This window comes from Hydra vulgaris, chromosome 02, assembly GCF_038396675.1.
Source record: "Hydra vulgaris chromosome 02, alternate assembly HydraT2T_AEP".
Classification (NCBI taxonomy): Eukaryota; Metazoa; Cnidaria; class Hydrozoa; order Anthoathecata; family Hydridae; genus Hydra; species Hydra vulgaris.
The window spans coordinates 45,172,939-45,194,819 of record NC_088921.1 but is presented as its reverse complement, the minus strand read 5'-3'; the positions used below and the strand labels follow the sequence as shown (position 1 = coordinate 45,194,819).

The 21,881-nt window shown below is 28.6% G+C and overlaps 2 protein-coding genes and 1 long non-coding RNA gene across 3 annotated transcripts in view; 2 read left to right on the top strand and 1 right to left on the bottom strand.

The window, feature by feature from the left end:
- Positions 1–2,526: 2,526 nt before the first annotated feature.
- On the top strand, positions 2,527–2,983 carry LOC136076524 (uncharacterized). Its single transcript, XR_010636338.1, has 2 exons — positions 2,527–2,631; positions 2,861–2,983. It is a non-coding gene; the product is annotated as an uncharacterized LOC136076524 (long non-coding RNA).
- A 7,369-nt stretch (positions 2,984–10,352) lies between these two features.
- Positions 10,353–13,709, bottom strand: LOC100204739 (synaptotagmin-1). The gene is made up of 2 exons (XM_065791076.1): positions 12,083–13,709; positions 10,353–11,459 (listed from the first exon to the last, which is right to left on the bottom strand). The coding sequence occupies exon 1, from the start codon at positions 13,615–13,617 to the stop codon at positions 12,145–12,147; it is 1,473 nt and encodes a 490-aa protein (XP_065647148.1). The 5' UTR covers positions 13,618–13,709; the 3' UTR covers positions 10,353–11,459; positions 12,083–12,144.
- A 299-nt stretch (positions 13,710–14,008) lies between these two features.
- The window catches only part of LOC100208289 (A disintegrin and metalloproteinase with thrombospondin motifs 6), a 94,492-nt gene continuing 86,619 nt past the window's right edge, over positions 14,009–21,881 (top strand). The window contains exons 1-3 of the mRNA XM_065791075.1: positions 14,009–14,169; positions 14,437–14,552; positions 17,080–17,152. Coding sequence (XP_065647147.1) covers positions 14,166–14,169; positions 14,437–14,552; positions 17,080–17,152 — 193 coding nt within the window. The 5' untranslated portion in view covers positions 14,009–14,165. The remainder of the gene's footprint in view (positions 14,170–14,436; positions 14,553–17,079; positions 17,153–21,881) is intronic.

The window sequence follows — 21,881 nt, the reverse complement described above, 5'->3', positions numbered from 1 at the left end:
CGACCAGGGTGCTTTCTATCAGAAAACGATTAAACAGTTTCAAGTCTTTTTAGGTTATCATATATTGTACTTCGAGCAAATCCTTCCTTTTCAAAACGATTTACGATTTTTTTTTTTTTATATTAAGTTTATTTACAAAAAACATTTTTAATCGCTTTCGAAAAGATTCTCGTTCAGCTGCATTTAACCTCATTTTAAATAATTGTGTTTCAAATAATAAAGTTTATATTTTATAGAAAGTTTTTTGCCAAGGCATAAAATCACAAAAACTAATTATTATGCTCAAATCATGAAATTAGGATTTGTCCGATAACTTCCGTATCACCCGTTATAACAGATAATCCAGGGTCCAAAGCTGTTATTGTTCGTCGTGGACATGGACACCGCGTTGAAAACAATCAGGAACATTCAAAGCAATCAACTAGAATAATGTTTGCTGGTAACGCTGTTGGAGAATTTTTGCCGCCTAAGGTTATTTATAAAGCAAAAAATCTCTACCAGCGTTGGACTCATGGTGGACCACCTAGAACCGTATACAATATCACCACTAATGGGTGGTTTGATGGTTGAACATTTACCAGATGGTTCATGGAGATATTCTTGTCTATTGCTATTTTAAAAACCGGAACAACATTGCTGATTGGTGATAATCTGGCTTTACACTTTTCTCCAGAAGTTATTGAAGCCACGATTCAACATGACATTAAGTTTGTAACAATGCCACCTAATGCAACCTCTGTCAACCACTAGATGTTGCTGTATTTAGAGGGCTATTTTTTAAATTTAGTATGTAATTTTTTTCACATGAATTGATTTGAAATAAAAGACTCTACAACATATTAAAATACACTTTCTGTTATCTGTTTGATCTTTAACAGTATCCCCCCCCCCCAGCCTTACAACATGTTAGTCTATCCATAATCTAAGAAATAAAAACATTATGTCGTGTTCAAAGTAACTCCGAATCGGCTGTTCATTCTCACCCCGTTTTAAAAATACGAATATGCTTGTATAAAATAAGAAAACTAAAGTATTTACTTTATAATGTTTACCAGGCCTAGAACCAATTTTGGAAGCTAGATAGTATAATGTTCTGTTAAAAAAAAAAATTAGCTGTTAGACTAACTGCATTGTTATATGATGCATAAATGTTTAAAAAGCGTTCATAGTCACCCCAGTTGACAATAAGTTATTGGCATACTGCAAAACTAAATGATATATCTGTACTATAGTCGCTCTCCTTGTTTTTACCATCCATTATATAGATTGTGTGTATATTTTTTTAACCTTATATTTAAGGTGAAAACAAGTTTTATAAAATAAGTTAATGTAGTACATCTAAATTTTTGGTAAATATACTGCTATTGTTGTTGTTGTTTAAAAAAAAAACTATTGTTGTATTATTTAAATAAATAACTTAACGTATAGCAGTATAAAATTAAGATAAAATTATATTTTATTGGCAATAACAAACAAAATCTGAAATCTTTTATAATAATAAAAACACCATTTTTAAATATTATTAGAGGATTTAAAGTTACGCCAAACTTAAGTCAGAAAATAGCAGACGTAACTTTTCTTGCGTAAAGTTTGCTGAGCACTTTTTAGGAAAATGTTGTGAATACCGTTTTTTAGACTTTTTGCGTAAGTAATAACTTACGTAAAAACTTAGGAATTTCGTAAGTTTTTGTTTACGCAAGGTTTGTGAATACCACTTAGCGTAACTTTGAACTTAAGCAAAACTTACGCAAACTTTACGCAAATTTTGGACTTACGAAAGTGTTGTGAATCCGCTCCCAGTGCTCTCACGTTTGTGCAGAGGTGGGGGGCGGGGGGGCGGGGGGATGGGCAAATGCTTTAGGGTATTTTTGCTCCCAGGCCTCCACCATCTCAAATTTTTGCAAGGCCTCCTCATTCAGTAAATAAGGCACTACATAAAAAAAAAAAATTATATACATACCATTGTAAGCATGACCGATTTTAAATAGTACTGATGCAAACTTTTTCCGGGCTTTGCTTAGAAAGTGAATACCACAAGGCAAAGGTTGCACTGGGTAACATGTTGCCAGTAGTAGAGTGATCATAAAGAGCATACACCTGACCTGACTATAGTTTTGTCAAAGAATGTTTAGCTTACTGTATTTCACTAATTTTACAATCAGTCTAATTGTGTTTTTATTTTACTATGAAATTTGAACATGTTAGTTATACCAAATTTATTTAATAATTTTAAGTTTTAATAGCCAAAAAAGTGCTTAATAGACTTACGCAACAATTTTAAAATTGCCAAAAAAGTGCTCAAGTCTTAAAGAATTCACTTTAAACATGTATTTGTCAGGGTTAGGGTTTAAACCTTACAAAATTTTTTACAAAGTTGTAAAGCAAACTGAAGTTTATAAAAATAAAGATTATAAGGATAAAATTTTTAGTTAAAGCTTTTATAAAAATTCGCAATAAAAGATTACATGATGTCATCAAGTAGAATAATTACATTATTGTTTTCAATTAATGAAAACATTAATGAAGTGTAAAGTAAAACTAAGGTTTTGTTTACTATTCTCACTGTATTATGCATAGATATATAAATTACTGGATACGGCATAGGCAGAAATAATTGAAGCAAACTTTAACGTATGACTTCTATTTTTATAAATAATTTCATAAATTAAAAGTTTTTGTCGCAAATTAATATTTGTGCATTGACAATTCCATCTTTTTTGTGTTTTCATGAGTTTTTTTCAATATTATAACACATTAAAGTTATTTTAAGTGTTTCTTATTTTAAAAATTTTAATAGTGTATTTAATTTTATATGTTTTATGCTTTAAATAGTTTTCATTAAGTTTTTGTTTTTTCTTAGATGATGTTAGTAAACCTTTGTTCATCCAAGGATTGGAAAATGAGTTTATTTAGAAAAATTAGAAAATTAATACTGCTTGTATAAAGAATTAAATACAAGATGAAAATATAATAAATAATGTTATTTTAATTTTTGAGATTAGTTTATCTCAGGTCCCAACCACATTTAGTATGCCACAGGCTCTACACAATTACATTTGCGTCCCAGTGAGCACGCGTTGTACAAAGGACGTGGTTCAGACTTCTCACGGACGTCCAGACGTCCGTAACATGGTCGACGGACGACCCACGGACGACGCATGCCCACTGGGGTAACAATACAACATTAAAAACCACAAATAAAATATAATTAAAATATAAATAAAAAATAAATAGCGCTATTGTATAATATAGTTTCGAAATCACACATTTGCAATAGAAATACAAATTTTTTTTTTTTCTTTATAAACGTCATATTCATATTTGCCTTCAATATAAATTTTAAAAGACATCAATATTTAAATATTTCAAGGGAGTATACCCTTGTTATCAAGTACAATATATATATGTATATATATATTTTGTACAAAATTTTACATTGTACATAATATATCTTATTTTGTAAAAAAATATATATATTGTACAAAATCTAACCTTAGGGTTAGATTTTAGGCTTAAAACCCTTCCGATAACTAAATTTACTCCTGTCGTTAACCAAACACACACGCATATAAATATACATATATATATATATATATACATATATATATATATATATATATATATATATATATATATATATATATATATATATACATATATATATATATATATTTATACATATATATATATATATATATATATATATATATATATATATATATATATATATTTAGGTGCCCCAAAAAGACCTAACGGTCTTGTCACAGTGCAGTGCGGAAGCGCATTTAATCAGGAAGTTCTCGCCTCCTTCCCTAACGTGACGCGAAAATATGTTCAAAGCTTGTTTCGAACCTGGATCTCCTGCTTACAAAGCAAGCACTCTAACAACTGCGCCACGGCCGCACACACACACACACACACTCACACTCACACACACTCACACACACACACACACACACACACACACACACACACACACACACACATATATATATATATATGTATAAACGCATAGTATATGCATGTATACATAAGAGTATGTTAGATTTCAAAAATTGTATTATGAGGTTCTCACTGCGTTGCAACAATTGCAATGGGAAGTATTGCTACTTATGAATTACTACAGAACTAAATAAGGGGTATGTTTTACTAATGACATGCGAGCACTGGTCCATTATTGATACTTTAAATTTAGATCAAATGCATTCTTATATGGATTTAATAGATCATAAAGCGAGTCGTTTTGAAAAAATTACAGTAACTGATAGCCATATGATAGTGTTTATAATATTAGCCAAATTAGCGAATGAGATAAACTCTGATTACGTTAAACTTTTTAAAAATAACGTTGTTGATTAAAATTATATCACGCTTCAAAGCATGACTAGAGCATAAGTCAAGTAAATTTTGAAGATTGTTGGTTATGGTGCACATAAAAATATCATCAGCATAAAGAAGATAATATATATATATATATATATATATATATATATATATATATATATATATATATATATTTATATATATATATATATATATATATATATATATATATATATATATATATATATATATATATATATATATATATATATATATATATAATCTTATCGAAAAGTTTTTAAAATTGGTACCAATTTTAAAAACTCTTCGATAGTAATGACTAAAAAGTTGAATTCTTTTTTTTGAAATATTTTTTGTTAATTTTTATAAAACCTTTATCATTTATTATAAAACTAAATGGGAACTTTATAAGTTCCCATTTAGTTTTATAATAAATGATAAAAGCCAAACATATAATGTTTGTGAGTTTTATAAAACAATTAACAGTAGTAACTTTATAACAGGCACAAGGGTATTTAATAACAAGCATATGGTAAAATCTCTATGCTGCGATCAAAGTAGCAGCATAGATTTTTGCATAATTAGAAGAAATTGGGCAAAATTTTCACAAAAATATCCATGTTTTATTTTGTGAAGCAGTTTATATTAAATATTATTTAGGATTTATTGTTAGATGTTTTTAAAATATTGTTAATTTTTTTTTGGTTTTTAGAGAATATTAAAGTATTACAATTAAAAAGCTGATTAACATTTTGAGTATATATATAGATCATTAACTAATTTTAGAAGAAAACATATGTTTCCTACTAAAATTCATTTTCGCGCAAAAAAAGTTCATTTCAAAAGTAAAATAACTTTTTAATAATAATAACTAGTAGTCAGTTTTTTAAACAGAAAGAACACAGTACAAGAACACAGTACAAGAACACAGTACAAAAGCACAATACAAGAACACAGTACAAGAACACAGTACAAGAACACAGTACAAGAACACCGTGCAAGAACACAGTACAAGGTACAGAAACATAACTCATTTTGAAGTTGATATATAGTTTAAACATTAGGAGAATAAAACCTCCACTTTGATTATACATCAAAACGACAACAGTCTCATCTATCCGTTTGAATAAAAAAAACTTAATTATGCAAAGTATTGTGATTAATAAATATACTTTACTACTGTGTTAAAAATTATTCTAAATATTTGTTAAAAATTTTTCTATCACCCTTGTATAACTCCTGTATAACTATATAACAAAAAGTTTTTGAATCATATTATTATTTTAGAACTCTAATAGTAAAAAAAATTCAAATACCAAAAAATATCAAAACAAAGTTGTGCGACAAAAAACAATTTGATTTTCGTCAAAAAAGAGAAGTTTAAATCTTTAAGACATTAGCAAAATCTAAATGTAGGGAGTGATGGTTGCCAACAATCTCTAATTCAATATATAAATGATATATGACCTAAAACACGTAGAAAATTCTTTTTACTTTATTAATATTAATATTAGTATATCATATATTGCATTTTTACAAAAACATTGTTTTTGACGTCAAAGTTTTTTTACAAATAAGTTTTTTTAAACAAAGCTTGCATATTAATAAAAATGTTTTCAAATACACGAAACATTTTTAATTATATAAAATGCATTTATATTTTGCAAAAGTTAGTATTTATGAGTAATAAAACATTTACTGAAAGAAGTTAGCAAACCAAAAATGTCGGTTAAATGTCGGTTTATTTTAAAAAATGACGCTAAGAATTTAAAGCCGCGTAGAATTTCAGTAATTGGCGGCGCCTTCGATCTAAAACAATGCGTTAAAGGTCCATCTGTTGAAACGTTCTTGGATTAACGAAGAGATGTGAATACGGCTGCTGTTTGTTTTAGTACTTTGTTGCTTTGTTAACTAAAATTTGAATTGTTTCAAATTATAACATATTCTGAATAAACTTTTAATATACCCAAATATACAGAAGTATATGAAGAGTACACGGGAAAAAACGCTCACGTTGATAAAGTTTTGAGAAAGCATTTATTAATCATTTATAAAAGTCTTTGTATAAAGTTAGGAAAAAATTTTTTAAATAAAAGTTACAAATATTTTATTAAAAATGTAAACTTCAGATAAATTAAGCAAGAAATAATTTTTCTAATTTACTTCTATGCATTATATAAAAACTTTTATAAATGATTAATATATACTTTCTCAAAACTTTTTAAATGTGACTGCCGTTTTTTCCGGTGTAATTTAAAAATAAAAAATCCAAACACAATTTTATGTATGCTTATTCATGAAAAATTACTTTTGATAACATAAGTCTGTAATTGTTTATAAGTTACTATTTTATTATAAGTTATAAGTTATTATTTTGTTTTTATTATTTTATTTTGTAGTTATTATTTTGTTATTAAGTTATAAGTTATTATTTTGCCCTTGTTATTTCGATACCGGTCTCCCGTACCTAAAATATTCCAATAAATTTTAATTGTTGTTTTACATTTTAAAGACCTTTTGTTATCTATTATAGCACATTAAAAACATTTTTTTACAATATTTTGGTTGAACATAAACAAAGTCTTGTTTATAAGTAAATTTAGTTAACCAAATGTGCAGTCGTAAAAGTTCTTGATTTTTTGATGTAATATATATGCATATGTGTATATATTATATAGACACATTTGTTTTTTTTTAAAATAAAGAAAAAAATACCAGTCATGTGACAGCAGCTCAAAAATATAAAATGTCCCAAAAGTTTGTTTTGCTTATAATCCTTTATTGGATTAACTAATAAATTATATTTATCTAATAATTTATATTTAACTAATAAATTGTCCAAGAAGTCAACAATAATGAAACAGTCTGCATTTTCGAAATCACGAAAATACTTTGTACAATTATAACCTAAATTTTGTAAGTATTCTGTCAACTTCTTTCAAAAAAAAAGGGGGTTAAACGGGCGCGTCATAGATTAATTGTGATAACTTCCAAAGATGGTGCAAACTTTAAATTTTGTAATATTAATACAGGTATCAAAAAGTAAATGTATCATCACCTAAATATAAAAATATTATAAAAGTGCAGGATTGAAAAAGATTTTTTTAAAATGGTAAATGAAATAGACAATGAAAAATACAAAGATCGTGGCGTTAAAAAGTTTATTATTGGCTTAGCAGAAAACGTGGTTAAATCTAATTTAAATCTTGTGAAAATTATTACAATTTTAAAGCTAAATGACCTAAAATACTTTTGTGCTTTTCATGTGGTCAATATATTTTTTGGAATTAAAAGTACAGCATCAACACATCCTTAGCGTCAGTGTAACATTAGCAAAAAAAGAATGCAAGATTTTCCAACTTATGGTGAACTCAGAACTCTATGAAGTATTCGTTCTTCAGCTAATGCTTACAAAGCCGCCAGTAAAAATTAAAATAAAAACAAGCTTTCAGCTGCATCATATAATAACTGCATTAACCTTTTGATCTAACCTTTCACTGTTGATCTGGCTGATGACGTAAAGTTATCAGCCAGATCAACAGTGAAAATATATTTCCAATCTATGGATGTCACTTTATTGACAAATCAGTGGAAAGCTGCATGATGGTCAATTTAAAGGTGGAGAATGTTTTAAACTGTTAAAAAGTATTCATGTGTTAGAAGAATAATTAAAGTTGTAAAAATTGGTCTAGCAGTATCACCGAAAGTGCTTGCACTTATCAACCATACATGTGAATTTCTTTCACATATGTCAACTTTCGAATCAAATAAAGTATTGGGTTTTTGGAACAGGTTTCTTAATTTGTTCATTGTAATTTTAAACAGTTTTGGAGGAGTGGAGACAAAGTTTCTAGTGGTCTTAAACAGTATCCGCAAAACCTACTTAAAGCCACTGTTACGTACAACTCCCGACATACCTTCTAAAAGAGTTTTATAAAAGAGTTTTACGTAAAAATCAAATATTTATAATATTTATGTTTATATTTTGGAAACTATTATTGATTGTAAATTAAAATAAATATAAATATAAACATGAGTTAGTGTTGTTTAAACCATTATCTGATTGAAAAACAATTGATTATATATCAAAAGACAATTTCAAGATTTTTTGTTGTTCAAGATAAGCAACCTCCAGATATGTTTTTTCACACTAATACAAACAATATGTTTAAAAAATATATATATATATTTATAAAGGGAGGGGGAAATAATAGTATTTAAAAAAAAATTCCATTACGAACTTGACCAAAATTCATCTGTCAAATTCTCATTTAGTAGAAAAATATTTTAACGTTCAAAAGTTATGATCTCGTAAAGTTGACAACTCTCATATATAGAGGAGGTTTCAAACTTTCCTTGGTCACCATTTTTAAACAATAAGTTTTTTTTTTTAATAAATAAATTTTTGCGATAAATTTCGATCTATTTGAAGAGGTACTAGAAAAAAAAAAGTTAATTTTTTCTCTCCACATTTGAAACAGTGGGTCCCGTATTTTCAGGTATATATTGTTCCCAGGCTCTAGTCACTATAATTTTTTGTCAAAGATTCTTATTTGATAGCAGCATCAGTGTTAAAAAACTTAAAGTTTGCATCATTTCTGGAAGTTACCTATCTTGAACACCAAAAATGCAAGACCAGCTCGTTTAGCCTCCTTATTTCGAGACCACTCTCTCTATACATATATATATATATATATATATATATATATATATATATATATATATATATATATATATATATATATATATATATTATTGAATACATATGTTTAAGCTTTGGAAACAATTTTTAGATAATCAGATAAAATGTTTAAACCAAGTAGGTATAGCGTTATTAGAGTTGAACAATCAATCAGTTCTATAAATGTTTCTTTTCATAAAATGGTCTACGCATATAACATCAGATTTACTCGGTTGTCAAATATCAAATCTTTGCATTTCTCATTTGAAATTATTTAAGGAGATACACTATTCAATTTTTATGGAGATCAGTAGTTGACATCATTAAACATGGTATATAAAATTACACGGGTCATGAATTTTTAATGCCTACATTTTAATAATGTAAAACAATGCAATAGTTTATACAATTTTAAAGAAATTGTTTAATATGAGAAACTTAGATTTACTTTGTAACTAAATGCACACAGTTTTCTGTAGTGATTTCAGTTTATTAAAGTATAATGGTTGTTAATAACATTAAAAGACACCAATTGAAAGAAATAGCAAATTCTTCAAGAAGTATTTTAACAAAGATTTAAACAAGGTGCGAAAAAAATAAGGCTTTAAAGGTCATAGAACAATATTGAAATATTTCGTCGACGAAAAATTAAATAAGTATAACTTGATATGGAAACTAGGTTTTTTAGTCTAACAACAAAAGATATAAAGTGAAAAATAGCAAGAAAAATAAGGTCAAAAAATAATTTTTAGAATGGCTTTAAAAAAATGCTGAATATTTAAAAAGTAACCCAAAAATTTTACTGAGAACACCAGAAAGTACGTGATTTTATGTCACGTGAATGTTTGTGCCACCAATCTTTATATTTTCTAGAAAAATATTTAAAAATAAATTGGAGGATTACTCTCCAATCAGCAATAAAACATTTTGAAAAGGATGGATGACTAGTGATATTTTCTAAAATTGGCTTAAACACTTTGTGCACCACTCTAGTGCTTCGAAAACGAAACAAAAGTTTCTTCTCCTAGGTAACGATATTACTCATAATTATTTGGCAGTTATGTAATACGCAAATAAAAATGGCATGATAATGTTTCGTTTTCTCGCACTCAGTACGCACAGTCCAACTACTTAATGTTGGATTTTTGGGTTCATTGCAGGTATCTATGGTTACAGGTATATTATGATCAAAAGATTTAGACATGATTAAGATAATACCCAGGTAGAATTTTGACACAATTTAAGGTTACTGGCCATTTAAACATTGTAACGGATGGTTATCAAAAATCCGGACTTACTTTCAAGAGCAATTACACAACTACTCCCATAGTTTTTAAGGCAGAGAATAAACAAAAATATCATTAAATAGAGTTTTTAGTTATTTATTTTAATTAAGTTTGTCTTCAACCAGTTAATTACTTCGAATTCGGACAATTCTAAGACGAGTTGACCCAAAAAGTCAAAACACAAGCTTAAGGTCAATTTTTATCAAGCAAAGCTTTATTCTGGTTTGTAGTTGCTTCACATCTTTTGCTTTCCAGTTACCCTTGTGCACTTTACCTTTCAAAATACCTTTACCTTTCAAGTTCTCGATTGGGCAAAACTGAGGGTCAGCTGGAGGATTTCCAACTTATTTGACAAAATTGATGCTGTAGGCTTCATATCAGCTGGTCACGGTTTTGGCGTAATGCAATGAGGCCAAGTCCGAAAAAAATACATAATTACCATCGGTATGATGAGCGTTGATAAACAGCACTAATCTTCCTATAATACAATCCATTTCGTAGATTGCTTTGTTGGCTGCAAGGCCGCTGGGGACGAAAAATTGATAGGAAATATTTTTTTCAGAAGCAGCTTTCCAGACGAGCAGCTTGGGTTTGAACTTGCGTTTTTTGAGATATTTAACGCTCGGTGGAGTCTTGTCTCTAGAGTGGTAGTTGCTGTTTCCGTTAATCGTCGAGTGCAACAGCGTTAAGTAAGAATCGTCGTCAAGGATAACCAATTTTTCTTAAAAATTGCAATAAATACTGGTCTTGATTTGCTCTTTCTGGCTCTTTTGCCAATCAGGTATACCCTGTTTTGTATAAGTTTTAATGTCAGTGTACTTAGAAAGAGTTTTAATGATATGTGCATAATGACTGCATCCAAATTTTCGACCGGCTTGCCGGTCACTGTGATCAAAAATAGTTTTGAGACGCTTAATCACCATGGAGTCATGATTTTGGCAACCACCTCTTTGCACTCTTTTGTGTCCAGAATCATTCTCAGCACGTTTGATTATACTTTAGATAGTGCTTCTTGGAATTTATTTAGCATCGACGTGATCTTCTGTGAACTTCTACCATGCAATTTATTATTCAAATAGAACTCGTAAATCCGTTTTCTTATCTCTTTTTGCTTGGACATCATTTTTTTCTTAATTTTTAATAATTATCTAAAAACAAATAACTTAAATTATAGAGAATAAATAAGCTTTAAAATGGATATAAGCATGAAAAAAAAAAGTTTAGTTTGTCGCATTTAAAATTAGATAAAGTTAGTCCGGAATTTTAGCACCCACCCGTTATATTTAAAAAGTGTCACTTCAGCTAATTGTGCATGTGCATGCTTTTGCCGAAAGCAGAAAGAATTGAGAAAAAATATGGAAAAAAATAAAAACTTAAGAAATCAACATATTTTGAAATAAGCTTTCACACATCAAATAAAACACAAGAAGCTAATTATCAGCATTTAAAAAACGCTCTCCAACATTAGAAGTGTCCGGGTTAAAATTTAAACGGACATTGGACATGTGACGTCCAAAAGACGCCGTATAGACGTCCCGCGGATGTCTCTATCCCTGTGTTGTTGTTGATAAGCATTGTATGTGAAGTTTATTTAAAAGATCACAGGAGCTGTTGAAGTTTATTTAAATCATCACAGGAGCTGTTGGTTTCCTATGATGGCTTAATTAAACTTTTTTTTAAATGCTCTTAACTTATAAAATAAAAATAGTATTGTTGTTCAACGTAAAACATTATTTTCTAACAACAAATATAAAAAAAACCCATTTAATACCTAACTAAAGCCATAAATATTTTCTGTCTGAAAATACAACTTTATAGTACAACATTTATAAACTATTCTGCTACTGGTACTGGTTTTAACATATGCCAATAACAAATTGGCTTTCCAGGTGATCTCCGCACTTGCTCCCAGTGTTTTATTCCTAATCCCTGGCCAAGAGGTCCAATTATTGTTTGACCAATAGGTTCTCCTGGTTGCCCTTTATCATAATCTGCAAGAACAAACATTAAAGAAGTTTCTTCAATTTTCTCAAAGTTGACTTCAAAAGCAAAAGATTCATTAAATGAAGGATTTAAAGTTCTCAGTTTAACTGTTGTCTTTCTTTTTTTCACTTTTCTTCCATCCTGTATTAAAAAAAACGTTACATAAGGGTCTGAAGATCCGCTTTCATCAACCGCCTTTATTTTGTAGCAACTTAATACAAATATTGCAAGTACACTTGTATTTGGAGCATAACCTAAGCCAATGCAAATATGACCAAGTTTAAAATCCTTTCCAAATTTACCAACTTCAGATTTAAATTCAGGCATTATAATTCTCCATTCCGTAATTTTACCTTTAGTTAAGTCAACATCGTTAATAGGTATATTTGCCTCACCTAGCAACTCATGAGGACCAAATCGATTGTGATCGTACACTTTTAACGTTAAGGTACTGGTTGTAAAATTTGCATATGTCACGTTTTTCATAAAAAATGTTTCTTCGTAAGAAGGAGAAAGTGTAGATTTTTTTGTTTTAGTTTTGTATTCTTTTTTGCCTGCCGGTTTTAATAAAACCTTAACGTATGGATCGGAAAAGCCAGATATGTCAGCTGCTGGTATATCTTTACCTTCATGAACTGTTATCTCTACAATATTTTCTTCAGTATTAAAATCAAGAGAAAACTTTATTTGACCTAATTTAATCTCCGCAAGAGCATCAAACATAGTACTTTCAATATTATAATCGATTTCTTCGACTTTAGGTTGTATGCGTTCCGCGTAATTTGGTCCGAACAAATGATCTCGTTTTAGATCTAATTTATCTTTGAGCTCCTTTTTTTCTTCTTTTTTAGCGCAACAGTATCTACAACACAAGCAACAAAACGTTATGAATAATATAAAAAGACACAACCATATTATATTCAGTGTTGTTTGAGGTTCTAATGTGTTTGACTCTAACCAAGCATCAAAATTCTTTTTTGTGACTTTAAGAAATTCAATAAACTTGCTAAAAGCAATTTGAAACGTAATACCTTGATCATCCTCTTTAACTGTCTCTTTAAGTGCAGGTGGTGTAGTTAATTTTGTTATTGGAGTTAATTTAGATGTTGTCAACAGTGTTGGCGGTTTTGGGGTTATTATTTGGACAGGTGTTAGTTTAGGTGTAGGCAATGGTGTTTTAGAAATATTATTTGAGGAGTTTACTGCCAAATAAACTGTTAATTTCTCTTGAATAGAACTAAATCTTACTTGTTTATCTTGCTTGCTTATAATTAGATAAAATATACTCCAAAAAATAAAAAAAAAGTACTGGTCGCTAATCATTTAGTTCATCCAGCTTTATAGCGCATTGATTGATTTTTTTTTATCTTTGCAGCTCCCTTCTAGGTAACAGATATTACATTTAGATCTAACTTAGCAAACACAGTTGTTTAACACGCATGGCTGATCATGTAGAAAATAAAAAATTGCATGAAGAAAATTCAAATGATAAAAAAATGGAATTAAATAATAAAAAGGAAGTATATAAAGGGTTTTTTCCTTGAAACTATTTTTTAAAGTTCGAGTGTTTTAGATGGTCGTTCCTGTTAACGTTTTATTTACCGTTTTTTGTAATGTTTGTATCAAGTAATGGATTCAGTGCACATTAAATGTAACTCTTTCATATCAGTGCAACCATGCATAGCAATTATCGTGATAATGTTTTATGTTAAGTATAATAAGTTCTATAAAATTTAATGTTAAGTTATTCATTTTATCTCATTTTTTAGCGTATTAATTAAAAATAAATATCCGTAATCGGAAATACAAGCTTTGAAGAATGATACTTTAGAAATTTTTAAAACTTTACAAAAGTTAAGTTTGCACGGTAAATGGGTAAGCGTTTTGTTTAACAAATTCAACTTGGTTTGTTAAATATTTGTTCTTTATGTTGAACTAAGTTTAACTTTTTGCTCAGCTAAACTCGATTTGGAATATAAACTTATTTAGAATGAATGTTATAAAAAATAAATTTCCCTCAAAAAATGAAAAACTTTAACTAAATATAACAACAAAAAAACCTTCTAATGGAAAAAATCTTAATGATAATGATATAATATGATAATATGATGAATATAATAATATGATTCGATTTGTTTTTAGTGAAAATGAAGTCATTGTTGTCAAAAAAGTGCTTTTGTGGTTTTTTAATAATTTTATTTGAATGCTTCAAACATTTATATGCAATTGATCAACCTTATAAATATGAAAATCCAAAGGTATAATTTTTATTTAATTCTTAAATTAAAAAATAATTATATATTAAATAGTTGTTTTGTTTGCATTGCTGTTATTTATTACAACTAGTTAAACCGATGTATTGGATTTTATCGCTTTTTTGTGTGCATCTTTTGATATAACAAAAATAAATCTCATAAAAGTTTGGAACTGTCAAGAAATGAAATGTCTTTGTAGAATGCATCAACCTAACTTTTTTGTCTTAAACGAGGACGCGAAGTATTCGCGAGGACGCGAATGGCTGTTTAAGTAGGGCAAAATAAGTTTTTATGAAATAAAATACTCGTGAGCAACTGACGCTGACATAATTGCTAAACTAAAAAAAAAAATGTCAAAAATAATATGTCATAATTACAATACTAATTCCCAACAAATAAAAAATACGATCAAAAATATGTTGTGTAACTTTGGCACATGACACAAATCTGTCTTATTCTTCTGATTCTATCAGCGACAGCTTTGTAAATTCTAATTAAAGCTTTAAAAATTGAATGCATGGTTCAGAGTTAAAATTGTCATTAAACAAAATAATATCAATGGGGAAGCAACATGACACTTTAAGGAAGGAATGCAAAAGTAGCAGATGGAAATCCACGAATTTAAAAAAAAAAGATTTCTAAATAAAAAAAATGCAAATGCATCTAAAAGTAGCAGATGCAAGATGCATCTAAAAGTAGCACTTGCATAATACATCTAAGAGTAGCAGTTGCCTGAGATATCGAGAGAAAAAAAACATTTACCTCACATATTAACAAAGTAAAAAAGAAAAATTTAATTCTTAAATATTTTTTTAATAACTATTATGTTGATAGTTAATTAACATTAACTATTTTTAATGTGATCTTTTCATTTTATTTTTTAAAATTCTGGTTAAAAAAAATGAATTAGTTTTATGCATCCAATTTACTGCGCAATCAATTGGTTATGCACCAATAGAATTTTAAAAGCTCAAAGCCTAATGTTTGCTCTGAATTAAAGTAACATTAGTAAAAAAAGATAACAGAAAAATAAGGGTCTAAAAATACGGGATTCCTCTTCTCCTTCCTTTAAATTTTTTTAGTGTTGCTTTTTTATTTTCAATTGCAATAGCGTCTAAACCGGTGATTTTAGAAAAATATGCTGTAAAAGCTAATTGTTTGTTATACAGAATTAATTACCAAGCTTCAATATAAAAAGTCAAAAAATTGCTAGAAACCAGTTATGCCAAAGTATTTTGTCCACGGCTGAATATCGTATAATTATACGATATTCAATGTAATTATACGATATTCTGTCGTAGACAAAATACTTTGGCGTGACTGGTTTCTAGCTATTTCTGCAATTTTTTGACTTCATACATTGATCTAGATTATTATTATCTCCTCAACCTGTGAGTAGCATTGTAAATATTCAGTTGTTACATATATTTAGTTATAACATATATTTAGTTATTATAAGCTAAAAAAAAAGTTTCCCAAAAATAAAGAACTTATTAAGTAAAATAACTTATTAATGCACACTGGGCCAGAGTTTAGCAAAAAGGTCATAATCAAAGGAAGTCACTCGATCAACATAAAACACAAACGGCAGTGAGTCTTTATCTTGTAATGCACTTATCTAATTTTTTTATTGTCTTTGACCGCCTCAAAGTCAAAAGTTATATAACTATTTGTGGAAAACGTGAAATATTTTGAAGAGATTAAAGAGCTTAAACTATTGCAATGGCGTTTATTCGTGATCGGCGCGCTCTGCAATGGTGCATTATGGATTTTTTGTTGTTGCAGGTTTTACACTTTAAGGCATTGTGCAAACTTCAAACTTAAATTTGTTTATGCTTACGTCAAATGATAACTTTTTGCAAAAAATTTTCAGCGTTTTAGTTTCGGAACAAAATATCCTCAAAAATTGGCATCAAACTCCAAAGGTGAAGGCAATTAGTTAGGTTTAAAGTTTTATGGAATAATCTTTTAGCGTTTAAAAGGTAAGATCATTATAAATTTACAACCCTCTCCACTTTGGGGAGAGTAGAAACTTTGTATGGCCATACTTTTCGGAATTTGAAGATGAAGTTTAAAATTTCATGATAAATTTAAATTTAGTGTGAGATGGTAATATAATTAATTTCACTATCTTGCTGCCCTTACATTTGGGGTAAGCGGGCAAACCTTTTGAGGTATTTTTGTTTTTTGCTCTAATCACCTCAATTTTTTTACAAAACATTATCATGGGACATAATGACAAACGTAATTAAGTTTGGTATTTTCACAACGTCTGAAAGTGTGAAGTCTGCAACACCAAAAAACCCAACTGCACCAATATATAGAGAGCCAATCAGTTTGCTTCATCAAAGTTTTAATCAGAGTGATCAAAACTTCGATGAAGCAAATAATCTTGTAGAAGCTCTGCCGCTGAATTTTTTATATATAAATTTTATTATAAATTTTATAATTTGGAGAAAAAAAAGAAGAAAATGATGTTGCAATTTTAATAGGTTAATTGGTAACTAAATAACATGAACATTATCTTTAGCTTCAAAATATACACAGATCAATGAAAAAAAGAGATTTATCACGGATATTTGCAATTGAAGATTCCAATGATGGTAACTATTGATATTAGTTTTAAATAATTTTTAAATAAAAAACAAACTATATTTTTAAATTTTGTTTTGAAAACAGATTTAAAATATTTCTAATTATGGGGTTGTCCACGTATTACCTCACGCATTTTGCAACCACTTTAAAACCTTTTTCCCCTCCCCTCCTCCTCCTTGTCACAACATCGTAACAAGTTCCTTATGAGTCGTCACAAAACCACTAACCCCCCCCCCCCCAGCATGACGTAATTTAATAGACGTAAAACAAAAAATAATAATAATAATAATAAAAATTAAGCTTTGGTGTCCCGGAACGTTATTCCCGAAATGAACTGGGAATCATGTTATCTCGGTAGGAATGTAACGGTAAAAATGAATCGGGACAAAAAATTTTAAAGTGCGGTAACGTCTTGGTTCAATCGGGACAAGATTGGTGGGGTAACAGTTAAAACCGCAAGTCCCGGTTCATTTCCCGATTGGGAAACCGCACCAACCAAGATCAAACCGCACCAGTTTCTTTTGTTTAACACCGTGACATAACGTGACGTTCCGTTACGTTACCGCACTTTTTCAAAAATGTTATTTTATACATTTTTAAAATAAAAAAATTTTAACACAAAATGCGCGTTAAAGGCAATTGTTATTTAACAAATTATGTAACTTTATCATGTTTAGAAGGCTCATCTTTACCAGCGTTTTTAGTCTCTCTTTATAAAGTATTAGGGTAAGGTTGCCGATATTGTACCGGCGCCTAAATTGTACTTTTGCTGTATCTAGTTATTATTACAGCCTAAAAAATATCTTTTGACTTAAATTTTATCTTTGCTATGTTGAATTTAGGAATCAATTGTTTTTTTGTGAGATGAAACTAGATTCTGGCAACAGTTACCTCAAGTTGATATGATACCAAATTTTTCTTATGTTTGAGGTTCAATGTTTTGAGTATTACTTGAAACATGTTAAATATATGTCCTTTTTATCATATTTATGTAAAAGCACTATTTATGTGAATTCAAAATAACTTCCAAGAAATTAAAATACAGTAGCATTTGTTGTCTAATTTTGTTATAAACTCAAAGTGAGTCTAGTCGAGTAATTTGTACCTCACGTAAGACCTTAAATTGTACCAAGGCTGCCATTTAGAAGTTTGAATATTTGTAACTTTTTTCAAGAACAAAGATTTTTTGTTTTGTATAATTAATATAATGTGCAGTAACATGCATCATTTTCCTACCAAAATTCAAGCTACCACATTAGCTTGTTACACATTTAATATAAAAGTTATACCTTATTAATGATACCTATTTTCAGACTATTCCATGAAAGATTTACAGTTTCATAGTTTATTAAATTGAAAACTTTTTTACATAGCTTAGCTCAGAAAAAGATCTTTACAAAAATTGTTCAAAATGTACATTAATATAGTATTTGTAAAATCAAGATGGTACAATTAAGGATCTTGTTTCGATAGCATGTTTTTTAAAATTTAATTCCCTATCAAATACAAACGTTTAATTTTGGAATATTTCAACTTTTTTAGAAAACTTAATGTCGAAATTATAAAATACAATAAAGTCTCATTGTTTCTACTCGGCATTTTATCACTATTTTTGACTTTATTCTTAGAGGGTGCAATATAGACAGCTTTACCCTGCTTCATGAAGAAATATTTAAAAGAATTGAAGTTTTTTACAAAGAGTGTTTCACAATATTTTCTAACCAACGGAAAAATTTGTGTAAGTTGCAAAAATAAGTCTAAATTGCAAAGTTTCTTAGGTTTGCTGTAAAAACCATTTCATAAATTATTGAGGTTGTCAGTATCCTAGTAGTGATTTGTTAAAGAAAAAACGTACAAAACCTATGATTTATGTCCTCTCCAATATTTGGAAAATTATAGGCCACTAAAACAGCAATATTTTTTATCATTGTAAGGACAGAAAACAGAATTTTTGGAAATTTTTAATGAATTCTTTTACCTTTTTTAAACGTCTTTAGAGGACCATTTTTTTATTTTTTTCGCAGACAAAATCACAGTGAAATGGAATACTTTTAAACAGAATATTATTTTATATGGTTTTGTGATTTTATTAATGATAAGTGGAAATAAACCTATATTTGGAAATTCAGTAACTACTCACGCACGAGCAAAAACTTAATCAAAGCTGAAAGGTTTTGCTTGCAAATTATATAAATTATTCTGATGACATGAAGCATTCTCTGCAATAACTTTCCGACATGTTTATAGTGGTAAGTCATTGGTTAACCACTTTTGCAAAACTACTGTGGATATATACGTCCACTAAAAGTCCGCTATAGAATGTTTGCTAGGTAGATTTTTATCACATTCCCAAAACTAATTTCTGCTTCCTACATATATCAAATGGAAGAGAATAAAATTTTGAATAACATAACTTTAAAATCAAAATTTTCTTATTTAGTATTTTAGTTTTATTTGGTATTTTATAAACCACCTCAAGAGGAAAAAAATAATCATAATCATATCCTGTTTTATCTTTTATTTCATCCCTCTGTCATTTTAGTTTATAGTTATTTTTGCAATACATGCAAGGTGTGAAAACCTTTTTTTATTGACGTTTAAGGTAAATTCCAAGTAAATAGAATGTTTGATGTTTGTTTTTTTAAGAAAAGTTTTATCAATTAGAAGTTGGTAACAAAAGTAATTAACTTCTAATTTTAATTTACAGATCTCATATATATTACGAATATATATGAATATATATGAGATCTTTAAATTAAAATTAGAAGTTTTTAGCAAAAATATGTTTTAAAAAGTTTCTGCATATTTTAAAATTGAACTAAAATATATTGATAGAATTCAAACTTTATTAAAAAACGTTTTGAATTGCTAATCATGTAAGATTTAGAGGCCGTGGCGCAGTAGTTAGAGCGCTAGCTTTCGACGCGAGAGATCCAGGGTTTGAGGCGAGCTTTGGGTATATTTCGAGCCATCAGTAAGGATGGAGGGGTGAACTTACTAGTTCAATGCTCTTCTGCGGTGCTCTTTGACAAAACCGTTAGGTCTTCTCAGGGTACCTAAAACAAAAATAAAACTAACAAAAAAATTTTTTTTTCATTCTTTTTAGTTAGAAACCAGTTTTTTCAATTCTAACATCTCCTATAAAAGTGGGTTGTTTAAATTACAAAAATTTGGTTTAGAAAAAAATTAAATATTTTTTTAAATGTACCTTTAAATGTACTCATATAGTTTATATAACGTTCCATAAAATGATTTTGAATTTATTCAGTTGAAATTAATTGTGGACTTCACAGGATGTTTTAAATGTGCTCTTTTGTCTTATAAACTTCACTCTAGAAAAACCTTCTGGATTGTGAATAGTCCCAATAAACGCACTGACTATGTTAATAAGCTATGCTAAGTTAATGCTAGCATTCAAAATTTCCAAAATCAAATGAATATAATTATCATGCGCTTGTTAAAGTTATAAAGTTTATTTTTATAACTTATACAATAAATAAAAAAAATAAAATAAAGGTTATATTGAATTTATCTTATCAAGACTTCGAGGTCTCTTTTTAGAGATCCTAGTAACGTATTATTAGCAATAGCGGCTTTAAAAGTACGGCAGGTTTAGCCTAATTTCCATTGAAGGCAGTTAAATATTACAAAAACAAGTTTTTCTAGACCTAAACAACATTGCTCATAATGCACTATATGCACTGAGCTGTCTAAAAAAATTTCACGCATTTATACCATTTTAACACATCTATAAAATAAGTTTTTAAAACATTTTCAACATAGCCGCTACACCAATGCCTCATATAGGACACTAGTGTCTTATATAAGATAGTGATACTGTGGTATCATTTTGTATAAAGTATTGAGTAATCATTTAGAGATAATTGCTCTTTAAAAGATTCAAGGTAGTCATCTTAAAACTTGAAATTCACCTAATATTCTACTTTAGGGATTACTTTTTTTAATAACGCTATCACAAAAAAAACGAATTAAAATTTTTAATTTCACCTGAAAATGGGCGATAATAACAACATAAAATAGTACTTTTGGTTTTATAGGTTAAAATTTCAATTGTTAAAACCGTAAAAAACTAGAATTATAAAACAAATAAATTTAACTCTGATAAAAGTTAAATACAGCGCTGTGCCAATGTAAAATACAATGTTGAATGAACGTAAAATATTACGCAATGCCCACTTAAAATACAACGTTATTTTTTGGTTGTTGGCGACATCGTATTTGTAACCAAAATGATATAAAAACAACGTTGGTGGTCGATGTTGGACAAATGCAACGCACAACATTGTTTTAACGTTTTGTTAACGTATGTGTGCTAGGTGGGTGCTAGAAACTAAGATATTAGAAACTAAAATATAAAAATCCTAGTTTCTAATATGTTAATTTCTAGTTTGCTAGTTTACTAACTAAATAGTAACTGCTTAGTTTGTTAGTTAACTAACAAGAAAGTAAGATATTAGAACTAGTTATACCGTAAATTTCCTTGGCTGGTAGGTTGAATTTATCCAAACAGACCCAGCAAACAAACCTTCATGGCTCGTAGGTTGAATTTATTCAACAGAAAAATAACTGGGATTGATTTAACTGTAGCTGAAGCATAATCACAATTTGTCACAGAAGTCACAATTTGGATGAAACATCTTAAAACAGCACAGCAAACAGTAAAGTTCGACAAATTTGGATGAAATTAAGAAAACATAATATTTCATTCACTTGGAT

What these genes read in the sequence shown, in the direction of transcription:
- LOC100204739 (XM_065791076.1), bottom strand. Translation starts at nt 13,617, where the DNA reads ATGATTAGCGACCAGTACTTTTTTTTTATTTTTTGGAGTATATTTTAT.